The following is a 22,206-nucleotide window of genomic DNA, read 5'->3' on the forward strand; positions in this document are numbered from 1 at the left end:
AGAGAGAGAGAATTTTTTTTTAATATTCATTTTTTTTTTTTTAGTTTTCGGTGGACACAACATCTTTGTTTGTATGTGGTGCTGAGGATCGAACCCGGGCCGCACGCATGCCAGGCGAGCGCGCTACCGCTTGAGCCACATCCCCAGCCCCAGGAAACTTTTTTTTAATCCCTTTATTTTATTTATTTTTATACGATGCTGAGGATTGAACCCAGCACTTTGTGCTGCTAGGCAAGCACTTTACCACTGAGCCACAACCCCAGCCCTACAGCAAACTTTTAATGTTGAGGTCCTCTGCTGTCAGTTGTAAGATATAGTGAGGTTCTTTCTACACCAACCATTTTTTACTATGGTCTTCCTCAGATTTAGGCAATCTGAGCTTAAGTATTCATTTATAAATCAGAATATTGATATTTGTTTTTTTTAAGAGCACCAACATATCATGGAGTTGCAATTCTCGGCAATAAGAAAAGTCTCACTGTTGTCCTCAGCAACAGCAGGCATTTGTTATTCCTTCAAGCCACTATTGAAAGATACTTACATCTGTGCCCCCAAAAGTTAGTTTTTGCTGTAGCTCAGGAGGTACAGATCAATATTTCTATGACCTTTATAGAATTAATACCATTGTGGACATTTGGAAAATACAGGAGAGTATTTAAAAAAAATCACATGCAAATTACCCTACCTCAAATCTTATATCCTATTCTGAATATTTGCTATTTTTTTTAAGAGAGGAGAGAGAGAGAATTTTTAATATTTATTTTCTTAGTTTTCGGCGGACATAACATCTTTGTTTGTATGTGGTGCTGAGGATCGAACCCAGGCTGCACGCATGCTAGGCGAGCACGCTACCGCTTGAGCCACATCCCCAACCTGAATATTTGCTATTTTGATTGCAATACTTTGTTTCTTTATTGTTTTGTTTTGCTAGAAATTAATATGAGCAGAACTGAAATGACATGCCTAGTACAATTTGACCAACTCTTTTCAATGCTTTAAAAAAAGAGATGTGTTTTCTCTATGTTGAACAATCATTATGCAGAGTTAACATTTATCCTTACTGGGCCCAAGTAGAAAGAATTTTACAGAGGAAGAGAGGAAAAGTAGGGAAACATTAAATTGCCCATTCTGAAATTTTCATGATCCATTCTGTAACTTTTTAGAGTTTTATTAATGTATTATAGTTATACGTAATAGTAGGGTTCATTGTTACATTCATATATGCAAATAACATAATTTGTTCCATTTAATTCGCCAGTACTTCCCTCCCCACATTATGTAACTTTTCACATAGCTGCAAATATTTTTCACATCACCCCAATAATAACTTTAGAATGTTTCAAAAAATTATGGAAATAGGAAGCAAATTAAAAACAGAGTTTCTGTGGGAATTCTAGAATTATTTTCTTTCTTTCTTTCTTTTTTTTTTGGTACCAGGGATTAAACTCAGGGACACTAGACCACTGAGCCACATCCCCAGCCCTATTTTGTATCTTATTTAGAAATATGGTCTCACTGAGTTGCTTAGGGCCTCACTAAGTTGCTGAGGCTGGCTTTTAACTTCCAATCCTCTGGCCTCAGCCTCCCAAACTTCTGGGATTACAGGCATGTGCCACTGCACCTGGCAGAATTCTAAAATTTCTATGAATTTACATTGTAGATCAAAACAGATTTTATTATTATAATATCATTATTTTTTTTCAAACTTGATTCAGCATTAATCTAGACCATCTCTGTAGAATCACAGATAGCAAACATTTTCAGCATTATAGGTCACTTATTGTTGGATTAACTCAACTGTGTATTTTAACACAAAAGAGCCAGAGATCATATACAAACAATGAACATGGTTATGTTCTAATAACATTTTATTTACAAAACTAGCTATGGGTTGGATTTGTCCTTGATCTGGATGAGTGGTTCTGAACTTTGAATATACATTGGAATTATTTGGGAAGCTTTTTGGAAATACTTTTACTAGATCCCATCTTAGAACAATTTTTTTTAAAAACTCTGTAAATAGAGATTACAGACATCAAATTTTTAAATCACCCAGGCAATTCTAATGTATAGACAGATCTAATGTAGATAAATCAGATAATGACTTTACTATGGGCAATAAATAAACATAAATTAAATCCAATAAATCCATAGATTAAATTCCCACCTAATGCCAACTTTTTGTTATGGTGTGGATTTTACCAAAATAATGATTGTTAACAATTTATGCCATTCTGACTCTCACCTTGGTTTTTTTCTGATAAATAATGTCAAGAACTGAAGAGAATTCTAAGAAAAGTGTTTAAGCAACTTCCATATTCTAGATTGAGAATAGAATTATGGACTTCCATGTTATTTGTTGTTGTTTTTTGTGCTGGGAATTGAACCTAGCTGCTCTTAACCACTGAGCCACATCCCCAGCCCTCTTTATTTTTATTTATTTAAAAATTCTTTTAGTTGTTGATGGTCCTTTATTTTATTTATTTTTATGTGGTGCTGAGGATTGAACCCAGTGCCTCACACATGCTAGGCAAGTGCTCTACCACTGAGCCACAACCCACGCCCCCCCTTTATTTTTAATTTGAGACGTGGTCTCATTAAGATTGTTAAGACCTTGATAAACTGTTGAGGCTGGCTTTCAACTTGTGGTCCTCCTGCCTCAGCCTCTGGAGTCACTGGAAATACAGATGTGCACCACCATGTCTGGTGGACATGTATATTTTTACAAATGTCCCTTTCTCTTGGCACATAGATAACTCTATAGCCATAAAAATCATATAAATAAAGGTTTCTATTTGGTTGCCTCAAGGTTTCTGTTCTTTGTGAAGTCTCTTTATCTTTTTTCTCGAGTCATTAACACTCACCTTTATGACAATCACTTCCAAATCTTCATCTTTAACTCTGACCTCCCTTTAATTTCAAGCCCCCCTTTTCAATTATCTGCTCATTATTTTTGCCTGTATATCTTGTGGCTCCTTAAACTGAATGTGTCCAAAATCTCACCTTCCCCACTAAAACCAAAGAAAATAAAATAGCAAGCAATAGCACCTCACCAAAACTCCCTTTTTCTCTTAATAGTGTCTTCATTTTGCCAATCAACCTGGCAGCATTATTTGGAGTATTTCTCATAGTATGTTCCATTGAATACTAGGCCAACTAACTAAGGTTGAGGCTATGTTAAAAAGTAGGTTTCTATACTCCTTAATTTCTCAGAGCCTTTGATGTACTTATGTGTGTTTTGAATCTAAGGTGGTAGTGAAATTTATAGTCTTTCTAGAATTTCTTGGACTAATGTTCTATAATACAGTGCTTAATAAGTACTTCCTGTAAGGTGATTTTTTATTTGTTCTTTCCAGATATACATGACAGTAGAGTGTATTTTTTCATATTATATGTACATGGAGTATAACTTTTGCTACTTACGATCCCATTCTTGTGGTTGTACATAATATGTAGTTTCACTGGTGGTATATTCATATATAAACACAGGAATGTTATGTCCAATTCATTCTACTGTCTTTCCTATTCCCATCCCCCTTTGTCTAATACACTGAATTTCCATTCTTCCCTCTGCTTATGGTGTGTTAGCATCTGCATATCAGAGACAATATTCAGCCTTTGGTTTTATGGGATTGGCTTATTTCATTTAGCATGATAGTCTTCAGATCCATCCATTTACTGTCAAAAGTCATGAAATCATTCTTTTTATGACTGAGTAATATTCCAGATATGCCACATTTTTTTTTATCCATTCATCTGTTGAAGATACGGTATTTAGGTTGGTTCCATAGTTTAGCTATTGTGAGTTGAGCTGCTATAAACATTGATATGGCTGCATTAATACAGTATGCTGATTTTAAGTCCTTTGGGTGTATACTGATGAATGGGAAATGGTGATTTCATTCCTAGTTTTCTGAAGAATCTCCATATTGCTTTCCAGAGTGGCTGCACCAATTTGCAGTCCCATCAACAAGGTATGAGTGAAATTTTATCCCCACATCCTCGCCAACAATTATTGCTACTTGTATTCTTGATAATTGCCATTCTGACTGGAGTGAGATGAATTCTCAGTGTAGTTTTAATTTGCATTTCTCTAATATGTAGAGATGTTGAACATTTTTTCATATATTTCTTGACCGTTTGCATTTCTTCTGTGAAGTGCCTGCTCAGTTCCTGTAGGGTGATTTTTGAGTTGTTGCTCTTGCTTGTTTGATACATGCAAATGAAAGATAGTTGATTCTTTCAATTTCTCTATAGAGTCCATTCTCTTTCCTTTCTGCTTTAACCCTAACCTAAACCCTTATCACCTAATAGTGTTGTGAAAACCATATTTACATTATGCTATTTCCATCCTTAACAGTCCTTCTGTAACTCTTTTTTTTTTTTTCCCTACAAGTAAAGTCCAAGTTGTCTTGGCTGGTCTTGAACCTGTGTACCTCCTGCCTCAGCCTCCCAATTAGCTGGGATTACAGGCATGTACCATCATGCCCAGCTAGTAGATTAGTTTTCAGAGATGTCCTGAAGCCACCTCTGAGCCAGCATTCTCTGAGGTAACCTGGTTCAATTTCTTCTGGACTGCAAACCATAAAACTTCTTAGAGAAATGGAGAAGCTGTTCAGTGCTGTGTTCTAAAACATATTGCCTACCCATGCTGCTACTCATGGGCCCTTCTTATTTCATGTAGTATACAGTTGTTGACAGAATTTAGGGATGTTGTGATTGGAAAACAAACTATTTTAGAAATTGTCAAGGTTTAGTAAGAGATACTGATGATGAGGAGTTCATAGCCAGTCACAGTGGCACATGCCTATGGCAGGAAGATCACAAGTTTGAGGTTCAGCATGAGCAACTTAGTGAGACCCAGTCTCAAAATTTAAAAATGCTGGGAATGTAGCTCAGTAGCAGAGCACCCCTGGGTTCAATCCTCAGTACCACACTCCCCCCACCAAAAGAGGACTTAAGAAGTCTATGACTTTTTTTTTTTTCATGGAGAAGGAGTTGAGTCATACTAACAATTTCCCTTTATGCTTACTCTGAATTACAATTCATTTACTTTTTTAGGTAACATGTTCAGATAAACATTTCTATAGAATTTTAAGTTTTGGCTGGTTTAGAAAAGTCATGTCGTGTGAAGCCTTTCTAGGTTATAAGATGTTTTAGAATATCTCCAGAGCTCTATGATTTATTTTTAGTTGACTTGCCTCTTTCTCCAGGTGGAAGGAATGTCCTCTACTAGGATAGTTGACTTACTTTTACATAAATCTGTCATAGCATAGACTATTATTTTTTAACTTGAAGGCATCAGAAACTGTAGCTTTTGATTCCATTTTTAGCTGCAATCTGCCTTTCTGTGTACCTATAAAGTAAATGCCATGTGAATAGGAACCCAGGATAGGGTTACTTGTTCTCAAAAGGTCATGTACCAACTGCAGTTGCTGAGCAAGTGTTTTTCTCATCTAGGCATGTTTATAACAGTCTTGTTTCCGTTTATTTCTGCAGAGTGTAGTGAAGCTGATGAGGGGACTGCTGCACTGCATGATCAGACAGGTATGAAGTTGCGAACAACTTGCTCTCTAATAAAAGCACATTGTAACAATATCTCTACCCCTTAGGGAAATGCATATGGCTTTTTTTTTCAACTTCACAAGTAGTATACTCTAATTTTAGAAAATTTGGAAAATCAATGAGAAAATGTCATCCGTAATCCCACCACCAGACTCCCTCCAAGATATTTCATTCCAATCTTTTTTTTTCTCCCTTCTACAAGGGATTTTTAAAAATGTGTTCCATCATTACCATTCATGCAATTACATATACTGGGTAGAAGATGTATAAGCCTAAAATCCCTCATCTGAAACTCTTGGGGCCCTATCAATTTTAGAGTTAAGATTTTTTTCAGATCTTTAAAAGGCAGTGCAATACATATACCATATATTTATTTTATGCCTTCAGAGGATTCAGGACAGCACTGTTTAATCAAAAACTTATCTCTGAAGGGAAAAATGCCTTTTCACATCAATTGGAATAAAGTCCAAAAATAGCTTTATGTCAATCTGAACCTGGTGTTGCCACCAAATGAACTTTGATGCAAAACTTAAGTGAGATAGCTTTTCAAAGTGTTTTAGATTTTAGGAATGGATATAAAGAATTTTGGAATTCAATAATTTATAATTCCTGACCTTGAGTGAAGTTGAACATCCTTTCATGTTCAGATGGAAAATTTGCAATTCCTTCCCTATAGGTCCTTTGCCTATCTTTCTTTTAGATTGCCTCTTTCTTGCCTAATGAGGAGTTTTTGTACATTATGGACATCCTTTGTCACATGCATTGCAAACATTTTAACAATCTACTATTTGTCTTTTGAGTTTATGATATTTTCTTTGTACAAAAGTATACTTTACTTAAAAATTGTTTCATTTTAGATCTTAAAAAATGTTGCAGACATTGAACCTGACTTAATTTTCTGAAGATCAAAGTTATGTTTCATTAGAAGAATAATGGAGATCTAGATGGATAAAGTAATTGCTCGTAGACACACAACAAATCTAAAGTACAAAGAAATTTATTCCAGATTTCTGAACTTTCTTTTCAGTACTCTGTTTATTGGATAGTTATTATTTTCTCTTTCCCTATCTTTACTACTGTTTTTAAAATATGGACACAATATTTTATTTATTTTTATGTGGTGCGAGGATCAAACCTAGTGCCTCACACATACAAGGCAAGTGCTCTACTGCTGAGCCACAACCCTGACCCCTCTTTACTACTTTTTTATACTTTAAATATTTTAACTTTCTACTCTAATAAATAGTTTTAATGTCTCTAATTTCCAAACCATATTTAAGGTATAATAAGTAGTATCATATGTCAGAAGCATAAATATTCAAATCTAAGTTTCAAGAACTAAGTCTTTCAGTTGTCCCTTGCCCAGTGTTTTTCATCTGAACTTTGTGTGTGTGTGTGTGGGGGGGATTGTGAGCTTGGAGTGAACCCAGGGTCTCATGTATGCTAATCACATACTCTACCACTGAACTACCTCCCTGATCCCCATGTTTCCCTTCTGATCTCTAGTTTCAGCTTCTGTCATACCTGTCACTCTTTCTCTGACCAGTTCTTTTCATTACTACTTCAAAACATGTCCCCTTGACCTATTTTTCCTCAAAATTAATACCCTCCCACTTCTGCACACCAGGTATCCCATCAGGAACAAATGTGTAAACTGAGTTCTTTCTTACTAAGCTGTTCTTAATCAGAACATTTTGAATATCATTTATATCTATAATATAGCAAAGCAACTATCTGAAGAGTGAGAGGCAGTGAACAGGAAATAGGTGTTTTTGACTATTTGGCATTGTTTTCTAAATTGCCTAAAATTGAAAAATTAAATTGCCTAAATTGAAAAATAACAATAACGGACTTCCCCAATTATGGAAAAAGAAGTAATAGTGTATTTTAAATATTCATAATTGCCCAAAGACTGAGTACAATAATGTATGTTAGAGTATTACAGAAGTGTGACATATAGGTTCATTTTTCTGAATATCCTTTTACTGTTTTTGTTTTATTTCAGGTGGATAAAGTAGAGTCCTTCAAGTATAGTCAGAGTACTAAGGATAGCCTTCATGCCAAGTACAATACCAAAACCTGTGCTACTGTAGTGGGTGATGACCAGTGGGGACACCTGCAGTTGGATGCTACCTCTGTATACCTGCTCTTCTTAGCACAAATGACTGCCTCAGGTCAGTACAAGGAGAGAAGTAGTGTAACTCCCTGAGCTTGGAGCACTTGCTCTGGCACACTTGGCTTCTCCAAAGGTATTGACCAAAAAAATAATAGCTGTTGACATTGCCCAAAGAAGCATATTGGAAACAAATGACAGTTTGCAAATTTTATACAGATTCTTTGAGGACTAGTTAATGTTTTATTATATTGAGATATAATAAGTCTGGGGTATTAATTAATATTCTTTTAAAATGAGAACCAAGAAGTTTGAGGTAGATCTTCTTTAGATAGGTACTTTTATTATTTATTAATTCTTAGATACCAGGAAATGGAAAGGAAGGGCTAGGTTTATTTATTGTTCTCATATTGTATGGATAAGCACCTACTGTACATACTCTTTATGAATGTTATGAAATACATCTATCTTTAGGGATCTGCTTTATATTTACAAAATTGCCTTAGGGATCAGAATCCATTTTTTATTGAATTATACACTCTTTTCAGGTGATTTTGCTGTTATATTTAGCTACTTGACCTGGAAATGGAAAATGTAATAAATAATATAATTCCCTTAATTTATCCTACATTGGGAGGAGCAAGGAATCTCATTATATCAAGTATATGAATTTAATGAGACATTTGACGGATGATAGTGAGTCAGTTAATGTACTTCTCACAATACCATATTTTTGTATGTGTGGTGTGTGGGATGGAACTAAGAGCCCTGCAGGTACTAAGCAAGCACTGAACTATAACCCTAGAAATACCACATTTTTGACATTTCTTCTTATCTGATTACAGAGATCTCTAATACTAAGGTCATCCAAGGTAGGAATGCCCTCAGAATTCTTTTCTCCTTTTCTTGCAGAAACACATCTCGGGTGATAAACCCTTCTTCTTTTACTCTAGAACATATATCCCAGAGCCTGATTAAACTTTTCTCAAAATTATGAATTTGTTACCCACATAGTCTATCCTTTTGGAGGGAAATTTTTTCTTGGATAAATATAAAATTTTTAGGTTTTTGTTGTTGTTACTGAGATTGCACTCAGGGACACCTGACCACTGAGCCACATCCCTAACCCTACTTTTGTATTTTATTTAGAGACAGGGTCTCAATGAGTTGCTTAGTGCCTCACTTTTGCTGAGGCTGGCTTTGAATTTGTTATCCTCCTGACTCAGCTTCCTGAGCCTCTGGGATAATAGGCATGCACCACTGCATCCAGCTAGTTTTATTTCTTTTAATAGAAAGGCTATAATTTCTATTTTTATATTTATTTTTTTAATTTGGTACTGGAGATTTAACCCAGGGGTGCTATTCCACTAACTACATCTCCAGCAGTTTTTATTATTTATTTTGAGACAGGGTTTCACTAAATTGTTTAGAAAGTCACTAAATTGCTGAGGCTGGCTTTGAATTTGTGATCCTCCTGCCTCAGCCTCCCCAGGGGCTGTGATAACAAGTGTGTACCCCCATGCCCAGCTCTAGTATTATTTTAATACCAACTCTGGAGTTATGTTTTGTTTTGTTGTTTTTTGCAAAGCAAACAGGTGGTTTTTCTTTTTTTCTTTTTTTTTTCTGGTACCAGGGATTGAACTCAGGGGCACTCCGCCACTGAGCCACATCCCCAGACCTATTTTGTATTTTATTTAGAGATAGGGTCTCACTGAATTGCTTAGTGCCTCTGTAAGTTACTGAGGCTGGCTTTGAACTCATGATCCTCCTGCCTCAGCCTCCAGAGCCACTGGGATTACAGGCATGCACCACTGCACCCAGCTGTGGTTTTTCATTTTGAGCTCAGAATAAAAACAGAAACATACTGAAAAGGGTTATAAGAATGTTTGTTGATTCCTGGTTTAACATTTGATTTTCAATGCACTCAGCTCACTTGATAGATTCTTGGAATAAGGTGGATGTTATTTGATCAGGTCTTTGATAAATAAATAGGAGTAAGAAATTCACAAGTAAAGGAATAGTATGAGTACCACATAGAAATTTGAAAGGTTCAGGCCATCAAAGTAAGGCTAGGTCTGTTCTATGTTTAGGGTATAAGTCATGTCTGGAAAATGACAAAATATGAAGCTAGAAAGTTGGGCCTAGCTATCTGAGGACAGGTAAATAGTTCTGACTTTAGTCTGCAATCAGTGGAAAAACATTCAATATAGATAAAGGAAGTTTCAAATGATTCACTCTAGTAGCAAGAAGGATAGATTGGGTTGGGGAATAAAATTAAGATGGAAAGCTTGAGAGGAAGTTAGTGAAATACTTTTAGCAAGAAGTGATTACAGAACCTTTGTTAGGCAGTTGCCTTGAAAATGGAAAGTGCTTAAGTGAGATATAATTGGTAGAGTATGAAAGTTCTTCATAGACTATTTAGTAATACTATGCATGTTTCTGAATACTTAATCTGAACCTTGGTTAAGACAGACTTAGAATCTGACTGCAACTTACATAATGGTAGTATAAAGAGTTTCATGGATCTTCCCCCAGCAAAGCAATCACAAATGCTAAAAATTATTTTCAGAAAACTAACCCTTTTAAGTCACTGGAAATAGTCCAAAGGACATAGAACAAGTGGAGAAACACTCCAGCAAACGTCCTAAATCTTGGTAAAAGCAGTGAGGAACTGTGGCTTCTGAGTCTCAATTTTACTCCCTCCTCCACTCCAAATCAGCACGACAGAATTATTACTCAAGGTAGGTATAGCCAAAATCCAAATCCTTCTCTACCCTCAGCTCCAGATCAGTGCTACTGTATGTCTTTGAGAGGTAGATTGCCATAATTTCTCATCCTCCTCACTCATGTTTTAGAAGCTCTAGTCCAAGCAGTGTCCTTGTTTAGAAGTCTGGAGCTCACCTCCTCTTCACTCCTAGCCCCTTGTAGAATGGAATCTTTTCCCTAGGCAGGGTAAGGGGAGAATACTAATCTCTGATTGCCTTCAGTCCACCTCTCTATTAGGACAGATGTTTAACACTGGGAGAGAAAAGCTGAGAATCTCATAGGCTACCACTCGTGCTTAGTACTCAGTTTGTAAAGAAGAAATATCACTCCAAAAGGTATGGACTACTGTTCTCACCAAAAGTTCTGGACCACTGGCTTAGGGGGAAAGGCAAACTGTAAGTACCAAACATCTTAGCTCTTCCAAAGAGAACTGACTTTTTTGGAACAAGTGTGAGAAAGTTCAAGCCTAAGGGTGATTTCAAAAAACAATGTAGAATTTGGTTCTAAGCAATAGAGAAGACTAGTTGCTCATTAAGAGTAATAAGCTAAACCAAAGAGTAGCTGAAAGTTTTAATAGAACCAAGTTTTAATAGAACCAAGGTAGGAGTCTCCCTAGTGTTGGAACAAGTCTCAAAGACTTGACTCAAAGATTACCTGAAGAGGGGCCTGAATTTAATTGGATGAGACTGTGATGCAATTTATAGGATATTGTACCAAAGAGTACAGAAATCAGTTGGAATCATTGGAGGCAGAAGCATGACAGATTAAGAGATAGTCGATGAGTCACCTGCTAAAACAGCATCTTCCCTGTGATAGTGCACCTGCCCAATTCCTCTCTGAGGATTATGAGAGGCTGCATACTATGGAGATAATAGATTTCACTGAAATAGTCCATCCAGGAAACTAAATAAATAAACAAAAATAAGAGAGAATAATGTATCAGTATCTAGAGTTCTCACAACATATTATCTAAAAATATTCCTTTTCAACAAAAATTAATGAGACAGGCAAAGCAATAAGAAAGTATTAACCATCCACAAGAAAAAACAGGTAACAGAAATTACCTTTGAAAGGGCACATATGTTGGATCTAGGAGACAAAGATTTCAAAATACTCATAAAATATTCACAAATCTGAAGGAAACCATGCTTGAGGAAAAAGCAATAGATCAACAGAGATTCAATCTCAAGGACAGAGAAAAAATCATTTAAAAAATGAATAGAAGACTGGGGTTGTGGCACAGTGGTAGAGCACTTGCCTTGCATATGTGAAGCACTGGGTTCCATTCTCAGCACCACATAAAAATAAATAAAATAAAGGTCCAACAACAACTAAAATATTTTTTTAAAAAAATGAATAGAACCTCAGAGAAGTGTAGAACAGGGAAAAACCATGAAGTAAGCTTTACCAATTTTGTAGGCGTCCCTCAGTACTGTCAGGTCAACAAGCAAAATTAGCTATTAAATTTTATATTAGTCTGCCATAACAGAATCCCACAGAATAAATGGCATAAGCAACAAGAACTTATTTCCTCTCAGTTTTGGAGTTTCAAAGTCCAAGTTCAAGGATGGCAGAGTTGGATTCTGGTAAGACCCCTCTTCTTGGGTTGCAGATGACTGCCTTCTATGTCCTCACATGGCCTTTTCTCTCAGTCTAGTCCCATACTGGGAATTGAACTCAGTGGTGCTCTATCACTGAGCTACATTTCCTGTCCTTTTTCTTTCTTTCTTTTTTTTTTTAATTTTGAGACATGGTCTCACTAGCTTGCTAAGGCTGGCCTCAAACTTGCAATCCTTCAGTCTCAAAATCCTGAGTTGCTGGGATTATGTGCCCCCACATAGGATTTTCTGTGTGAGCATCCCTGGTGTCTTCCTCTTCTTATAATGGTACAGGTCATATTGGATTAGGACAATACACCAAAATGGCCATATTTATCTCTTTAAATACCCTACTGCCAAATACAGTCACATTGTCAGTTAGAGCTCAATATATGATTTTTGAGGGAGTGACATAATTCAGTCCATGATAAACACTTAAAGAAAATATAGGAGTAAATCTTTCTGATCTTGAGTTAGGCAAAGTCCTCATAGATATGACACAAAAGCATAAATAGTTAAACTAAAGAAAAAATTGATAAATTGGTATTTGTTGAAATTAAGAACTTTTTATGCTTCAAATGACTCCTTCAGGAAGTAAAAAATAATAATTCATGACAGGAGAAAATAATTACAAATATATCTGATAAGGTACTTATATCTAGAAGAAAGAACTTGACAACTATTAAAAAGATTAATAACCTAATTCAAAATGGCCAAGATATCTGAATTGACATTTCTCCAAAGAAGACGTTCAAATAACCAATAAATACACAAAAAGACACTGAACATCATTAGTCAGTAGAAAAATGCAGATCGATACTACAATGAGATACTACTGCATACCCACTAGAATTACTGTGGCCAAAAACACAAATAATATCAAGTGTTGCTGGGGGTACACAGAAATGGGAGCCCTCATACACTGCTGACAGAAATTTACAATGGGATAGCCCCTTTGGAAAACAATCTAATAGTTCCTCAAAAAGTTAAAAAGAATTACCATATGATCCAGTAATTTTGCTCCTAAGTTCATGGATACCCAAGAGAAATTAAGACTTCCGAGCTGGAAATGTAGCACAGTGGTAGTTCTTTCCTAGCATACTCAAAGCCCTGGGTTCAATTCCTAGTACTGAAGAAAAAGGAAAAAGAAGACATATGTTCATGCAAAAAGTTGATACATGAATATTCATAACAACATTATTTATGATAGCCAAAAATTAGAAACATTCCAAATGCCTATTAACTAATGATTGGATAAATAAAATGTGATTCATCTACACAACAGAATAGTTTTAGCAATACAAAATAAAATACTGATACATGCCAAAACAGATAAACCTTGAAAATGTTTTGCTCAATGAAAGAACCCAGACAAAAAGGCCACCAATTACATGTTTTCATTTACGTAAGTGTTCAATGACGCAAATCTATAGAGACAGAAAGTAAATTAGTGACTACTTAGGCTATGAGGCAAGTATTGAAAGTAAATGGGGAAAAACTGCTAAGGGGTACAGGGTTTCTTTTGCGGGTGATGAAAATGTTCTAAAATTAATTGTGCTGATGGTTTGCACAACTGTGCATACAAGAAAATTCATTAAATTATATATACTTAGATTGGGTAAGTTACATGGTATTTGAATTACTTATTAAGCTGAATTTTTGTTTGTTTGGTTTGGTTTGGTTGTAGTGGTGGGTTTTGTTTTGTTTTGTTTTGTACCAGGGATTGAACCCAGTGGTACTTTACCACTGAGTTACATCCCCAGCCCTTTTTGTTTTTATTTTGAGACAAGGTCTCACTAAGTTACTTAGAGCCTCACTAAATTGCTGAGGCTGGCTTTGAACTCTTGAATGAGCCTCCAGAGTCACTGGGATTACAGGCATGCACCACTGCACCCGGCCTCAAGCTGTTTTTAAAAATGAAGGAGAAACTAGGCACAGTAGTGCACAACTGTAATCCCAGCTACTTAGAAGGCCAAGTCAGGAGGATCTCAAGTTGGAGGCCAGCCTGGGCAATTTAGTGAAAATGTCTCAAAATAAAAAAGGACTGGGAATATAGCTCAGTGATTGAGCTTTTGCCTAGCATGCAAGAAGCCCTGGGTCTAATCCCCAGTACTGGAAAAAATGAAGGAGAAAGAGGCTTAATGTTAGGTAAATGCAGGTCAGTCTATAAATTGAGTAGATTTAAGTTTAATCCATAGAACAAACTCTGTTCTTGGAGCCCTACATGCTTTAGAATGCTTTATGTAGCATAGTTGCCTTGGCCCAATCCAGCCTACCTCAGTTCATGTGTACTCACCTCTGCACTCTGGATTCAATAAGTTGTGCCTTAGATCTACAGAAGGGACGGGATCCAGAGGGCCTGTGCTTAGGATCTTGTTTCAAGAGATTGGATTTCTTCCTTGGTTAACAAAATTGTTGAACATCTGCAGTTCAGTACTCTAATACTGTTCACTGTACTTTGTAAGATACGTTTAAGAATGCTAAGATATGGTTCTTTTCCTAAAATTCAGGTACACATTTATAATACAGAGTAGAAAATAAGTTCTTAAAAGCAAGAAAAATGCAGCTCTATAAAGTACAAAAGAAGGGAATCAATGATGGAATCACAGAGGAAATAGCAGTTGAACCAAGGCTTAAAAATACAGTTGGGTTTCAAGATGTGGAAAGGAGGGAAAGGCTGTTTAATCAGAGAATATCATGAGCCAAGGGACAGATGGGAGAAATGTGTGGACTTTATACAGTATAGTGATTAGTTAGCTGTGATACTAAGAGATGACCAAGACCTGTTTCACATTTGCCTTCTCACAGTCTCTGTTCAATCATGTTGGTATATGAAAAATGACAAGATGAAGCTGTGAAGCTGATGTCCAATGCCACTGTCTCTCTTTTTCTTGTATCCTTCTATTCAATAAGTTAAGGTTATTACTGCTGCAAGAAAGATGTTTGCTGCTGCAGCTACCCTGTACTGTGGTTACTATTTTGACAGAACCATGAATCAGGAGAAGTTTACATTTTGATGGTACTAAATCATATAGTCCTTTTTAGTTCTAAAGTTACATAGCTCCGATTTAAAATATCTGTCAGTAGATAAAATGTTTATATAAAAAACATGAAAGCATAAAATTGCCAGAAATATTCATAGGATAAAATTATTTTATAAAATTTTCTGAGAAGGAAAATATACTACAGGGTGAGCATTTCTAATACGAAAAATTCAAAATCTAATATGCTCCAAAATCCAGAACTTTTTGAGTGTGTTCACACTTAACCTCCTGTGACAAATAGGTGGCAAGCAAAATGTAGGCTGCTAAATATTGTATAAAATTACCTTCAGGCTCTGTATATAAGGTACATGAAACAAATGTGAAAGGCATATATGAAACAAGTGAATATTGTGTTCAAACTTGTGTCCCTTTCCTGAGATATTTCATTATGTATGTGCAAATATTCCAAAATATGAAATCTGAAACACTTCTGGTCCAAAGCATTTCAGATAAAGTGATACTCAACCTAAAAAAAATCAAAATTCAAACAAAGTAGAAGATACTTGGAATATATATGATGGGAAAAAGATTAATTTCCTTAATATTCATTAAAATATCAGTGACAGAAACAAATAAGAATAGAAACTGTAGTTCTTTGTTAAGCTGTATATATCAATAAACCAGAAGGACCAGTAATTCAATGGAATTCCATGAAGGATATGCCCAAACAGTTCTTTGGAAAGGAAATATGAATGGCTTATACTAAAAGATTCAGTATCTTACTCATAATAAAAGAATTGCAAAATTAAACTAAAGGAATATTCTATTTTGTATTTTTTAGAATAGGGCAAAGATCAAAATCTTTTTTTGCCATTTTAATTTTTTGTTTTTTCTTTTTAAAAATATTTTATTTTATATTTTCAATTTACATATGACAGCAGAATGCATTATAATTCATATTACACATATAAAGCACAATTTTTCATATCTCTAGTTGTATACAAAGTATATTCATACTAATTCATGTCTTTATACATGTACTTTGGATAATGATGTCCATCTCATTCCACCATAATTTCTAACCCCCTTTCCCCTCCTTTTCCCTCTCATCCCTCTGCCCTATCTAGAGTTCATCTATTCCTCCCTTGTTCCCCCTCCCTACCCCACTATGAATCAGGCTCTTTATATCAGAGGGAACATTCTGCATTTGTTTTTTGGGATTGGCTAACTTCACTTTTCATTATCTTCTCCAGTTTCATCCTTTTACCTGCAAATGCCATGATTTTATTCTCTTTTATTGCTGAGTAATATTCCATTGTGTACATATACCACATTTTTTTATCAGTTCATCTACTGAAGGGCATCTAGGTTGGTTCCACAGTTTAGCTATTGTGAATTGTGCTGCTATAAACATTGATGTGGCTATGTCTCTGTAGTATGCTGTTTTTAAGTCCTTTGGGTATAGACCAAGGAGAGGAATAGCTGGGTCAAATGGTGGTTCCATTCCCAGTTTTCCAAGGAATCTCCAAACTACTTTCCATATTGGCTGCACCAATTTGCTGTCCCACCAGCAGTGTATGAGTGCACCTTTTCCCCCACATCCTCACCAATGCATTGTTGTTTGTATTCATAATAGCTGCCATTCTGACTGGAGTGAGATGAAATCTTACAGTAGTTTTGATTTGCATTTCTGTAATTGCTAGAGATGATGAGCATTTTTTCAAATATTTGTTGATTGATTGTATATCATTTTCTGAGAGGTGTCTGTTTAGGTCCTTGGCCCATTTATTGATTGGGTTATTTGTTTTTTTGGTGTTTAGCTTTTTGAGTTCTTTATATGTCCTGGAGATTAGTGCTCTATTTGATGTGTGAGGGGTAAAAATTTGCTTCCAAGAAGTAGGCTCTCTATTCACCTCACAGATTGTTTCTTTTGCTGAGAAGAATTTTTTTAGTTTGAGTCCATCCCATTTATTGATTCTTAATTTTAATTCTTGCATTGTAGGAATCCTTTTAAGGAAGTTGGGGCCTAATCCGAAATGATGGAGATAAGGGCCTACTTTTTCTTCTATTAGACGCAGGGTCTCTGGTTTTATTCCTAGGTCCTTGATCCACTTTTAGTTGAATTTTGTGCATAGTGAGAGATAGGGTTTTAATTTCATTTTGTTGCATATGGATTTCCAGTTTTCCCAGCACCATTTGTTGAAGAGGCTATCTTTTCTCCAATATATGTTTTTGGCACCTTTGTCTAATATAAGATAATTGTAATTTTGTAGGTTAGTCTCTGTGTCTTCTATTCTGTACCATTGGTCTACCAGTCTGTTTTGGTGCCAATACCATGCTGTTTTTTTTTGTTTGTTTGTTTTTTTACTATTGCTCTGCAATATAGTTTAAGGTCTAATTTAGTGATACCACCTGCTTCATTCTTCCTGCTATTGCTGTAGCTATTCTGGGTCTCTTATTTTTCCAGGTGAATTTCATGACTGCTTTTTCTATTTCTATGAGGAATTCCATCGGGATTTTGATTGGCATTGCATTAAACCTGTATAGTGTTTTTGGTAGTATGGTCATTTTGATAACATTAACTCTGCCTATCTGGGGCTGAGGTTGTGGCTCAGTGGCAGAGCACTTGCCTCCCACATGTAAGTCACTGGGTTTGATCCTCAGCACCACATTAAAAATAAATTCACAAAATAAAGATATTGTGTTCATGTATAACTAAAAAAAATTTTTAAAAATTCTGCCTATCCAAGAGCAAGGTAGACCTTTCCATCTTCTACGGTCTTCTTTGATTTCTTTCTTTAGGGTTCTGTAGTTTTCAATATATAGATCTTTCACCTCTTTCATTGATTCCCAAGTATTTTATTTTATTTTATTGAGGCTATTGTAAATGGGGTAGTTTTCCTCATTTCCCTTTCTGAGGATTTGTCACTGATATACAGAAATGCATTTGATTTATGGGTGTTGATTTTATATCCTGCCTCATTGCTGAATTCATTTATTAGTTTTAGAAGTTTTCTGGTGAAACATTTTGGATTTTCCCCTGTAATCCCATCTACTCCTGAGAGTGAGGCAAGAAGATAAAAAGTTTGATGCCATCTAGACCCTGTCTCAAAAAAGGAAAAGTTTTATTAGTGTTTTATAGTTATACATACTATTGGGGTTCATTTTGACATAATTGTACAAGCATGGAGTATAATTTGTTCCACTTCAGTCCCCAGTACTTCCCCTTTCCTTTTCCTCCTCCCTCCCCCTGTTCCACTTCCTCTCCTCTACTGGTCTTTTATTTTTTGTTAAAGGGCTGGCCATATAGCTCAATGGTATAGCACTTGCCTACTATGCACAATGCTCTTGATTTAGTTCCCAGTACCTGAAAAAAAAGAGAAAGGAGAATGAAATATTTGACAAACTTTTTACATCATGCTTCTAAGAATGTTAGATTTTTTTTCTTTTCCATTCCCAAGCTGCCCCCTTCTCCCCACCCTTTTTAGGTTTTTTTGGTACGAGCAATTGAACCCAGAGACACTTAACCACTGAGCCACATCCCCAGCCCTATTTATTTATTTATTTATTTGTTATTTTGAGACAGGGTCTCACTGAATTGTTTAGGGCCTCACTATGTTGCTGAGCCTGGCTTTGAACTTGTGATCCTCCTGCCCCAGCCTCCCAAGTCACTGGGGTTTTAGGTGTGCACCACCATGCCTGGCTCCCAAGCACTTTTAAAAATGTATTTTTCCCCTAGACCTACTCACTGTAGATACACCCATTACTCAGAAAACTGCAAATTCTGAACTTGGTATAACATGACACAGCTGGTAGATATAATCATTTCCACTGAACCAACCCAATTTTGCTACAAAATGTGGATATAAAATCCTTGTTGAAATAGAATATTTTTCTATCAGGAAAATAAGAGAAACTTTAACATTCAGCATCTACAATTAACACAATTTTCACATCTTCTTCCTGCTTATTTAAAGACCAGAAAGGAAAAAGCAAGCTTCGTTATTCTTCAATTCTGACATAATTTCTTAGTCTAAATAGAGCTTTAGACAATATGCATGCAGTAATATTTTTGTTACAAATGATGTATTTAAAATTTAATTGTTTATTTTATACATATAAACATTTTTAGCACTCAGGATTTGATAGTTTTCTATAAAATTTTATGAAATATATCCTCCCATTTTCTATCTTATTTAATGACTTTGCTTTTATATACAACTTTTTAAATTATATAAGTAGTACCTATTTATTATAGAATACTATAAAATTATAAAGATGTCCAAACAAGAAGAAAATAAGGCTACTTTGAATCTTGACACCAAAGAAAATGACTATAAACATCTTTCTAGTTTTTTTTTTAGTTTTAGTTCTGTTTTGGTGGTGAAATGGGGGAGAAAAAGATTTTTTAGACAGAAAAAAATGGATCATATTTTTCATATTAGGAGGTAATATAGCATCTGGATTAGGAATTCAATCTCTAAAGTGAAACAGAAGTCTACAGTCAACTGAGTCATTGTTCCACTATTTATTAGTTATGTGAAATAGTTAATCACTCTAAATTTAATGGAGAAAATAGAGGTACCCATCTGTTAAGGTTGTTATAAAAATTATTCATGCAAACATTCCATATGTAATCTGTAATTGTCTTTGAATATCTTACATTTAGAATAACTGTAATTTTTACTCAAAATACAGCTTGAAGTTCTTAATATCATCATTTTATCCACTTTATGTTTTGCTTAGTGTTTAGACTCCTTCACACTCTGTTTTGAAATAATTGTCTCTATCATTTTGTATATTTAAGTACATTATAAATTAGATACCTAATGTATCAGGAATCAGAGTTTCTATAAAAACCTATAAATAATAGTTAAAATGTTTCCTGTTTCCTGTTAAAATATACTCACATCTCACTTAATTGGAGACTAGCCTAGGATTGATTTGTGATCTTTTCTTTTTTTATGGTTACAAATCAAAATGCCTTCTATTTTTTCCTAAGCCAGAATGGATTACCTGGGAGCAGTGAGCACTTCACCTGTATGGCCGCCTATCAAACTTGTAGTGCTAATTGACTAGCTATATATCATTTTTCTCTTTTTTCTTAGGACTTCATATCATCCACAGCCTAGATGAAGTCAATTTCATACAGAACCTTGTGTTTTACATTGAAGCTGCATATAAAACTGCTGTAAGTAGCTCATTTTTGAGTGGGTTTTAAACACATGATGGTTTTGTTTTTAAAATACTAGACAATCCATCCCTTCTCTTAATGCTGTCCCTCATAGTGAACTAATCTAAAAAGACTTCTGGCAGAAATTGTATTCAGTCTCTTTCCAGAGGGTCCAGATACTATAATCTCAAATAGCATGTGTTGGTAAATCTGGGGCTAAATTATGATCTTATTTTAATGGTTTAAAGTCATAAATGGGAGCAAGATGTCTAGGGAGAATTATGAACCAGTTAGCTATGTAGAAATAAAATTTGCTCATGTGTTTAATGTTATCTGTAGGTATTAATTTAGCATACAAAAAGGTTTTTTTCCTTACACCTACCATATGAGGTAACTTCATATTAATTCATTATATATAACATACTCTCTGTATAAAATGTTACATTAGACACTATACAGGAATGTGGGGTTTTTCCCTCCTTTGTTCTAACATAAACAGTTTGTTGTTCTTGTTGTTGTTTATTGAAGCTTTATTTATAATCTCCCAAACTGGAAATAATGTAAATGACCATCAACAGATAAATAGGTAAACAAATTGCAGTCTACCAATAAAATGGAATATTGTTCAGCAATAAAAAGGAATGAAATATGACATTCATGAACAATATGAATGAATATTAATAAAATTATGCTTAGTGAAAGAAGTTAGACACAAATTTATATACTCTATGATTACACTAATACAAAATTCTGGAAATATATAGTGATAGAAAGCAGATATGTATAGTTATAGAAAGCAAGGGCAGAGGGAGAGATGAATTACAGTGGGTATGAAGAGCCTGGGAGAGGGATGGGCTTGTGGCCCAGTGGTAGAGCACTTGCCTAGCACGTGTGAGGCACTGGGTTCAATCTTCAGCACCACATAAAAAAATGAATAAATTAAGGTCATTGTGTGCATCTACAACAATAACAAAAAAATTTTAAAGAGACTGGGGATTTTGCAAATGATCATTTTTATGATGACGGTTTCAGTCATTTAAATGTAGGATAAAACCAAATTTTACATTTTAAGTGTGTAGCTTTTTTGTATAGCAATTATACCTCAAAAAGGATATATAAAGTTATTAGTATTTGAAGAATGCATAAGTGTAATTGCTGTAGGACTATGCTAAAGACACTGCCAGTCATTTTCTGACCTCTCCTTTGCTCTTTCAGTTTCTTACTAACCACAATCCTCCTTTGTGGCCAACACATTTTTTTCTTTAGTGGAGCTGGGGATAGAACCCAGGGCCTCATACATGCTAGGCAAGTGCTCTGCCACTGAGTTACACCCTCAGCCACCACATCATTTTTAAAAATTTTTGTTAACTGTTCCATTATCCTTCTAAGAAATTTAATTAAAAATGAAAGTGTTTATAATTTCTGGTGCTCTTTATTCCTTCATGTACATTCAAATTTCAAACTGGTACCATTCCTTTTGCCTAAAGAATTTCCTTTAACATTTCTTGGGTCTGATGGTGATGAATTATTTCAGCTTTTATATGCCTTTAATTTTACCTTTACTTTTCACAGATATTGTTACTAGATATAGAATTTTCTGTTGACAGTGTTTTTGTCTTTCAGCACTGAAAAAAAATTGCTTCTTTATCTTCTTATTTGTATTGTTTCTCATGAGGAGTTTGTTATCCTTGTCTTTTGTGCTCACTACATAATGAGCCTTCCTATACCTCTGCTGCTTTTTAAGAGTTTCTTCTTCATGTATGAATATATAATAATGTATAATTATAATGATCCGGTAAAAAAGATCTAAAAAATAGAGTTCCTTCTTATTACTGACATTAAGCATTCTGATTATAGTGTTCCTTCCTTTAGTTTTCTTCATGTTTCTTGTGCTTAGTTTACCTTCATGAATCTGTGGATATATAATTTTCACCAAAAATTTTCAGCAAATACTTCTTTGTATACTCTTTATTTTGCCCCCTATTTATAGGGACTCCAGTTACATAT

The 22,206-nt window shown here is 35.1% G+C and overlaps 1 protein-coding gene across 7 annotated transcripts in view; it reads left to right on the top strand.

The window, feature by feature from the left end:
• The window catches only part of Phka1 (phosphorylase kinase regulatory subunit alpha 1), a 109,263-nt gene that overhangs the window by 2,152 nt on the left and 84,905 nt on the right, over positions 1-22,206 (top strand). For 6 of the 7 annotated variants that reach the window (XR_007345016.1, XM_015501616.2, XM_015501618.2 and 3 more), the window contains exons 3-5: positions 5,500-5,547; positions 7,571-7,739; positions 20,135-20,217. Coding sequence is in view for 5 of the 7 variants with exons in the window: in XM_015501616.2 (XP_015357102.1) it covers positions 5,500-5,547; positions 7,571-7,739; positions 20,135-20,217 (300 nt within the window). In the remaining 2 variants the exon portion in view is untranslated. Of the gene's footprint in view, positions 1-5,499; positions 5,548-7,570; positions 7,740-10,263; positions 10,420-20,134; positions 20,218-22,206 lie in introns of those variants that run through there. The other variant, XM_048797179.1, reaches the window with a different exon arrangement.

Source organism: Marmota marmota, unplaced genomic scaffold (assembly GCF_001458135.2).
Source record: "Marmota marmota marmota unplaced genomic scaffold, marMar, whole genome shotgun sequence".
Taxonomy (NCBI): Eukaryota; Metazoa; Chordata; class Mammalia; order Rodentia; family Sciuridae; genus Marmota; species Marmota marmota.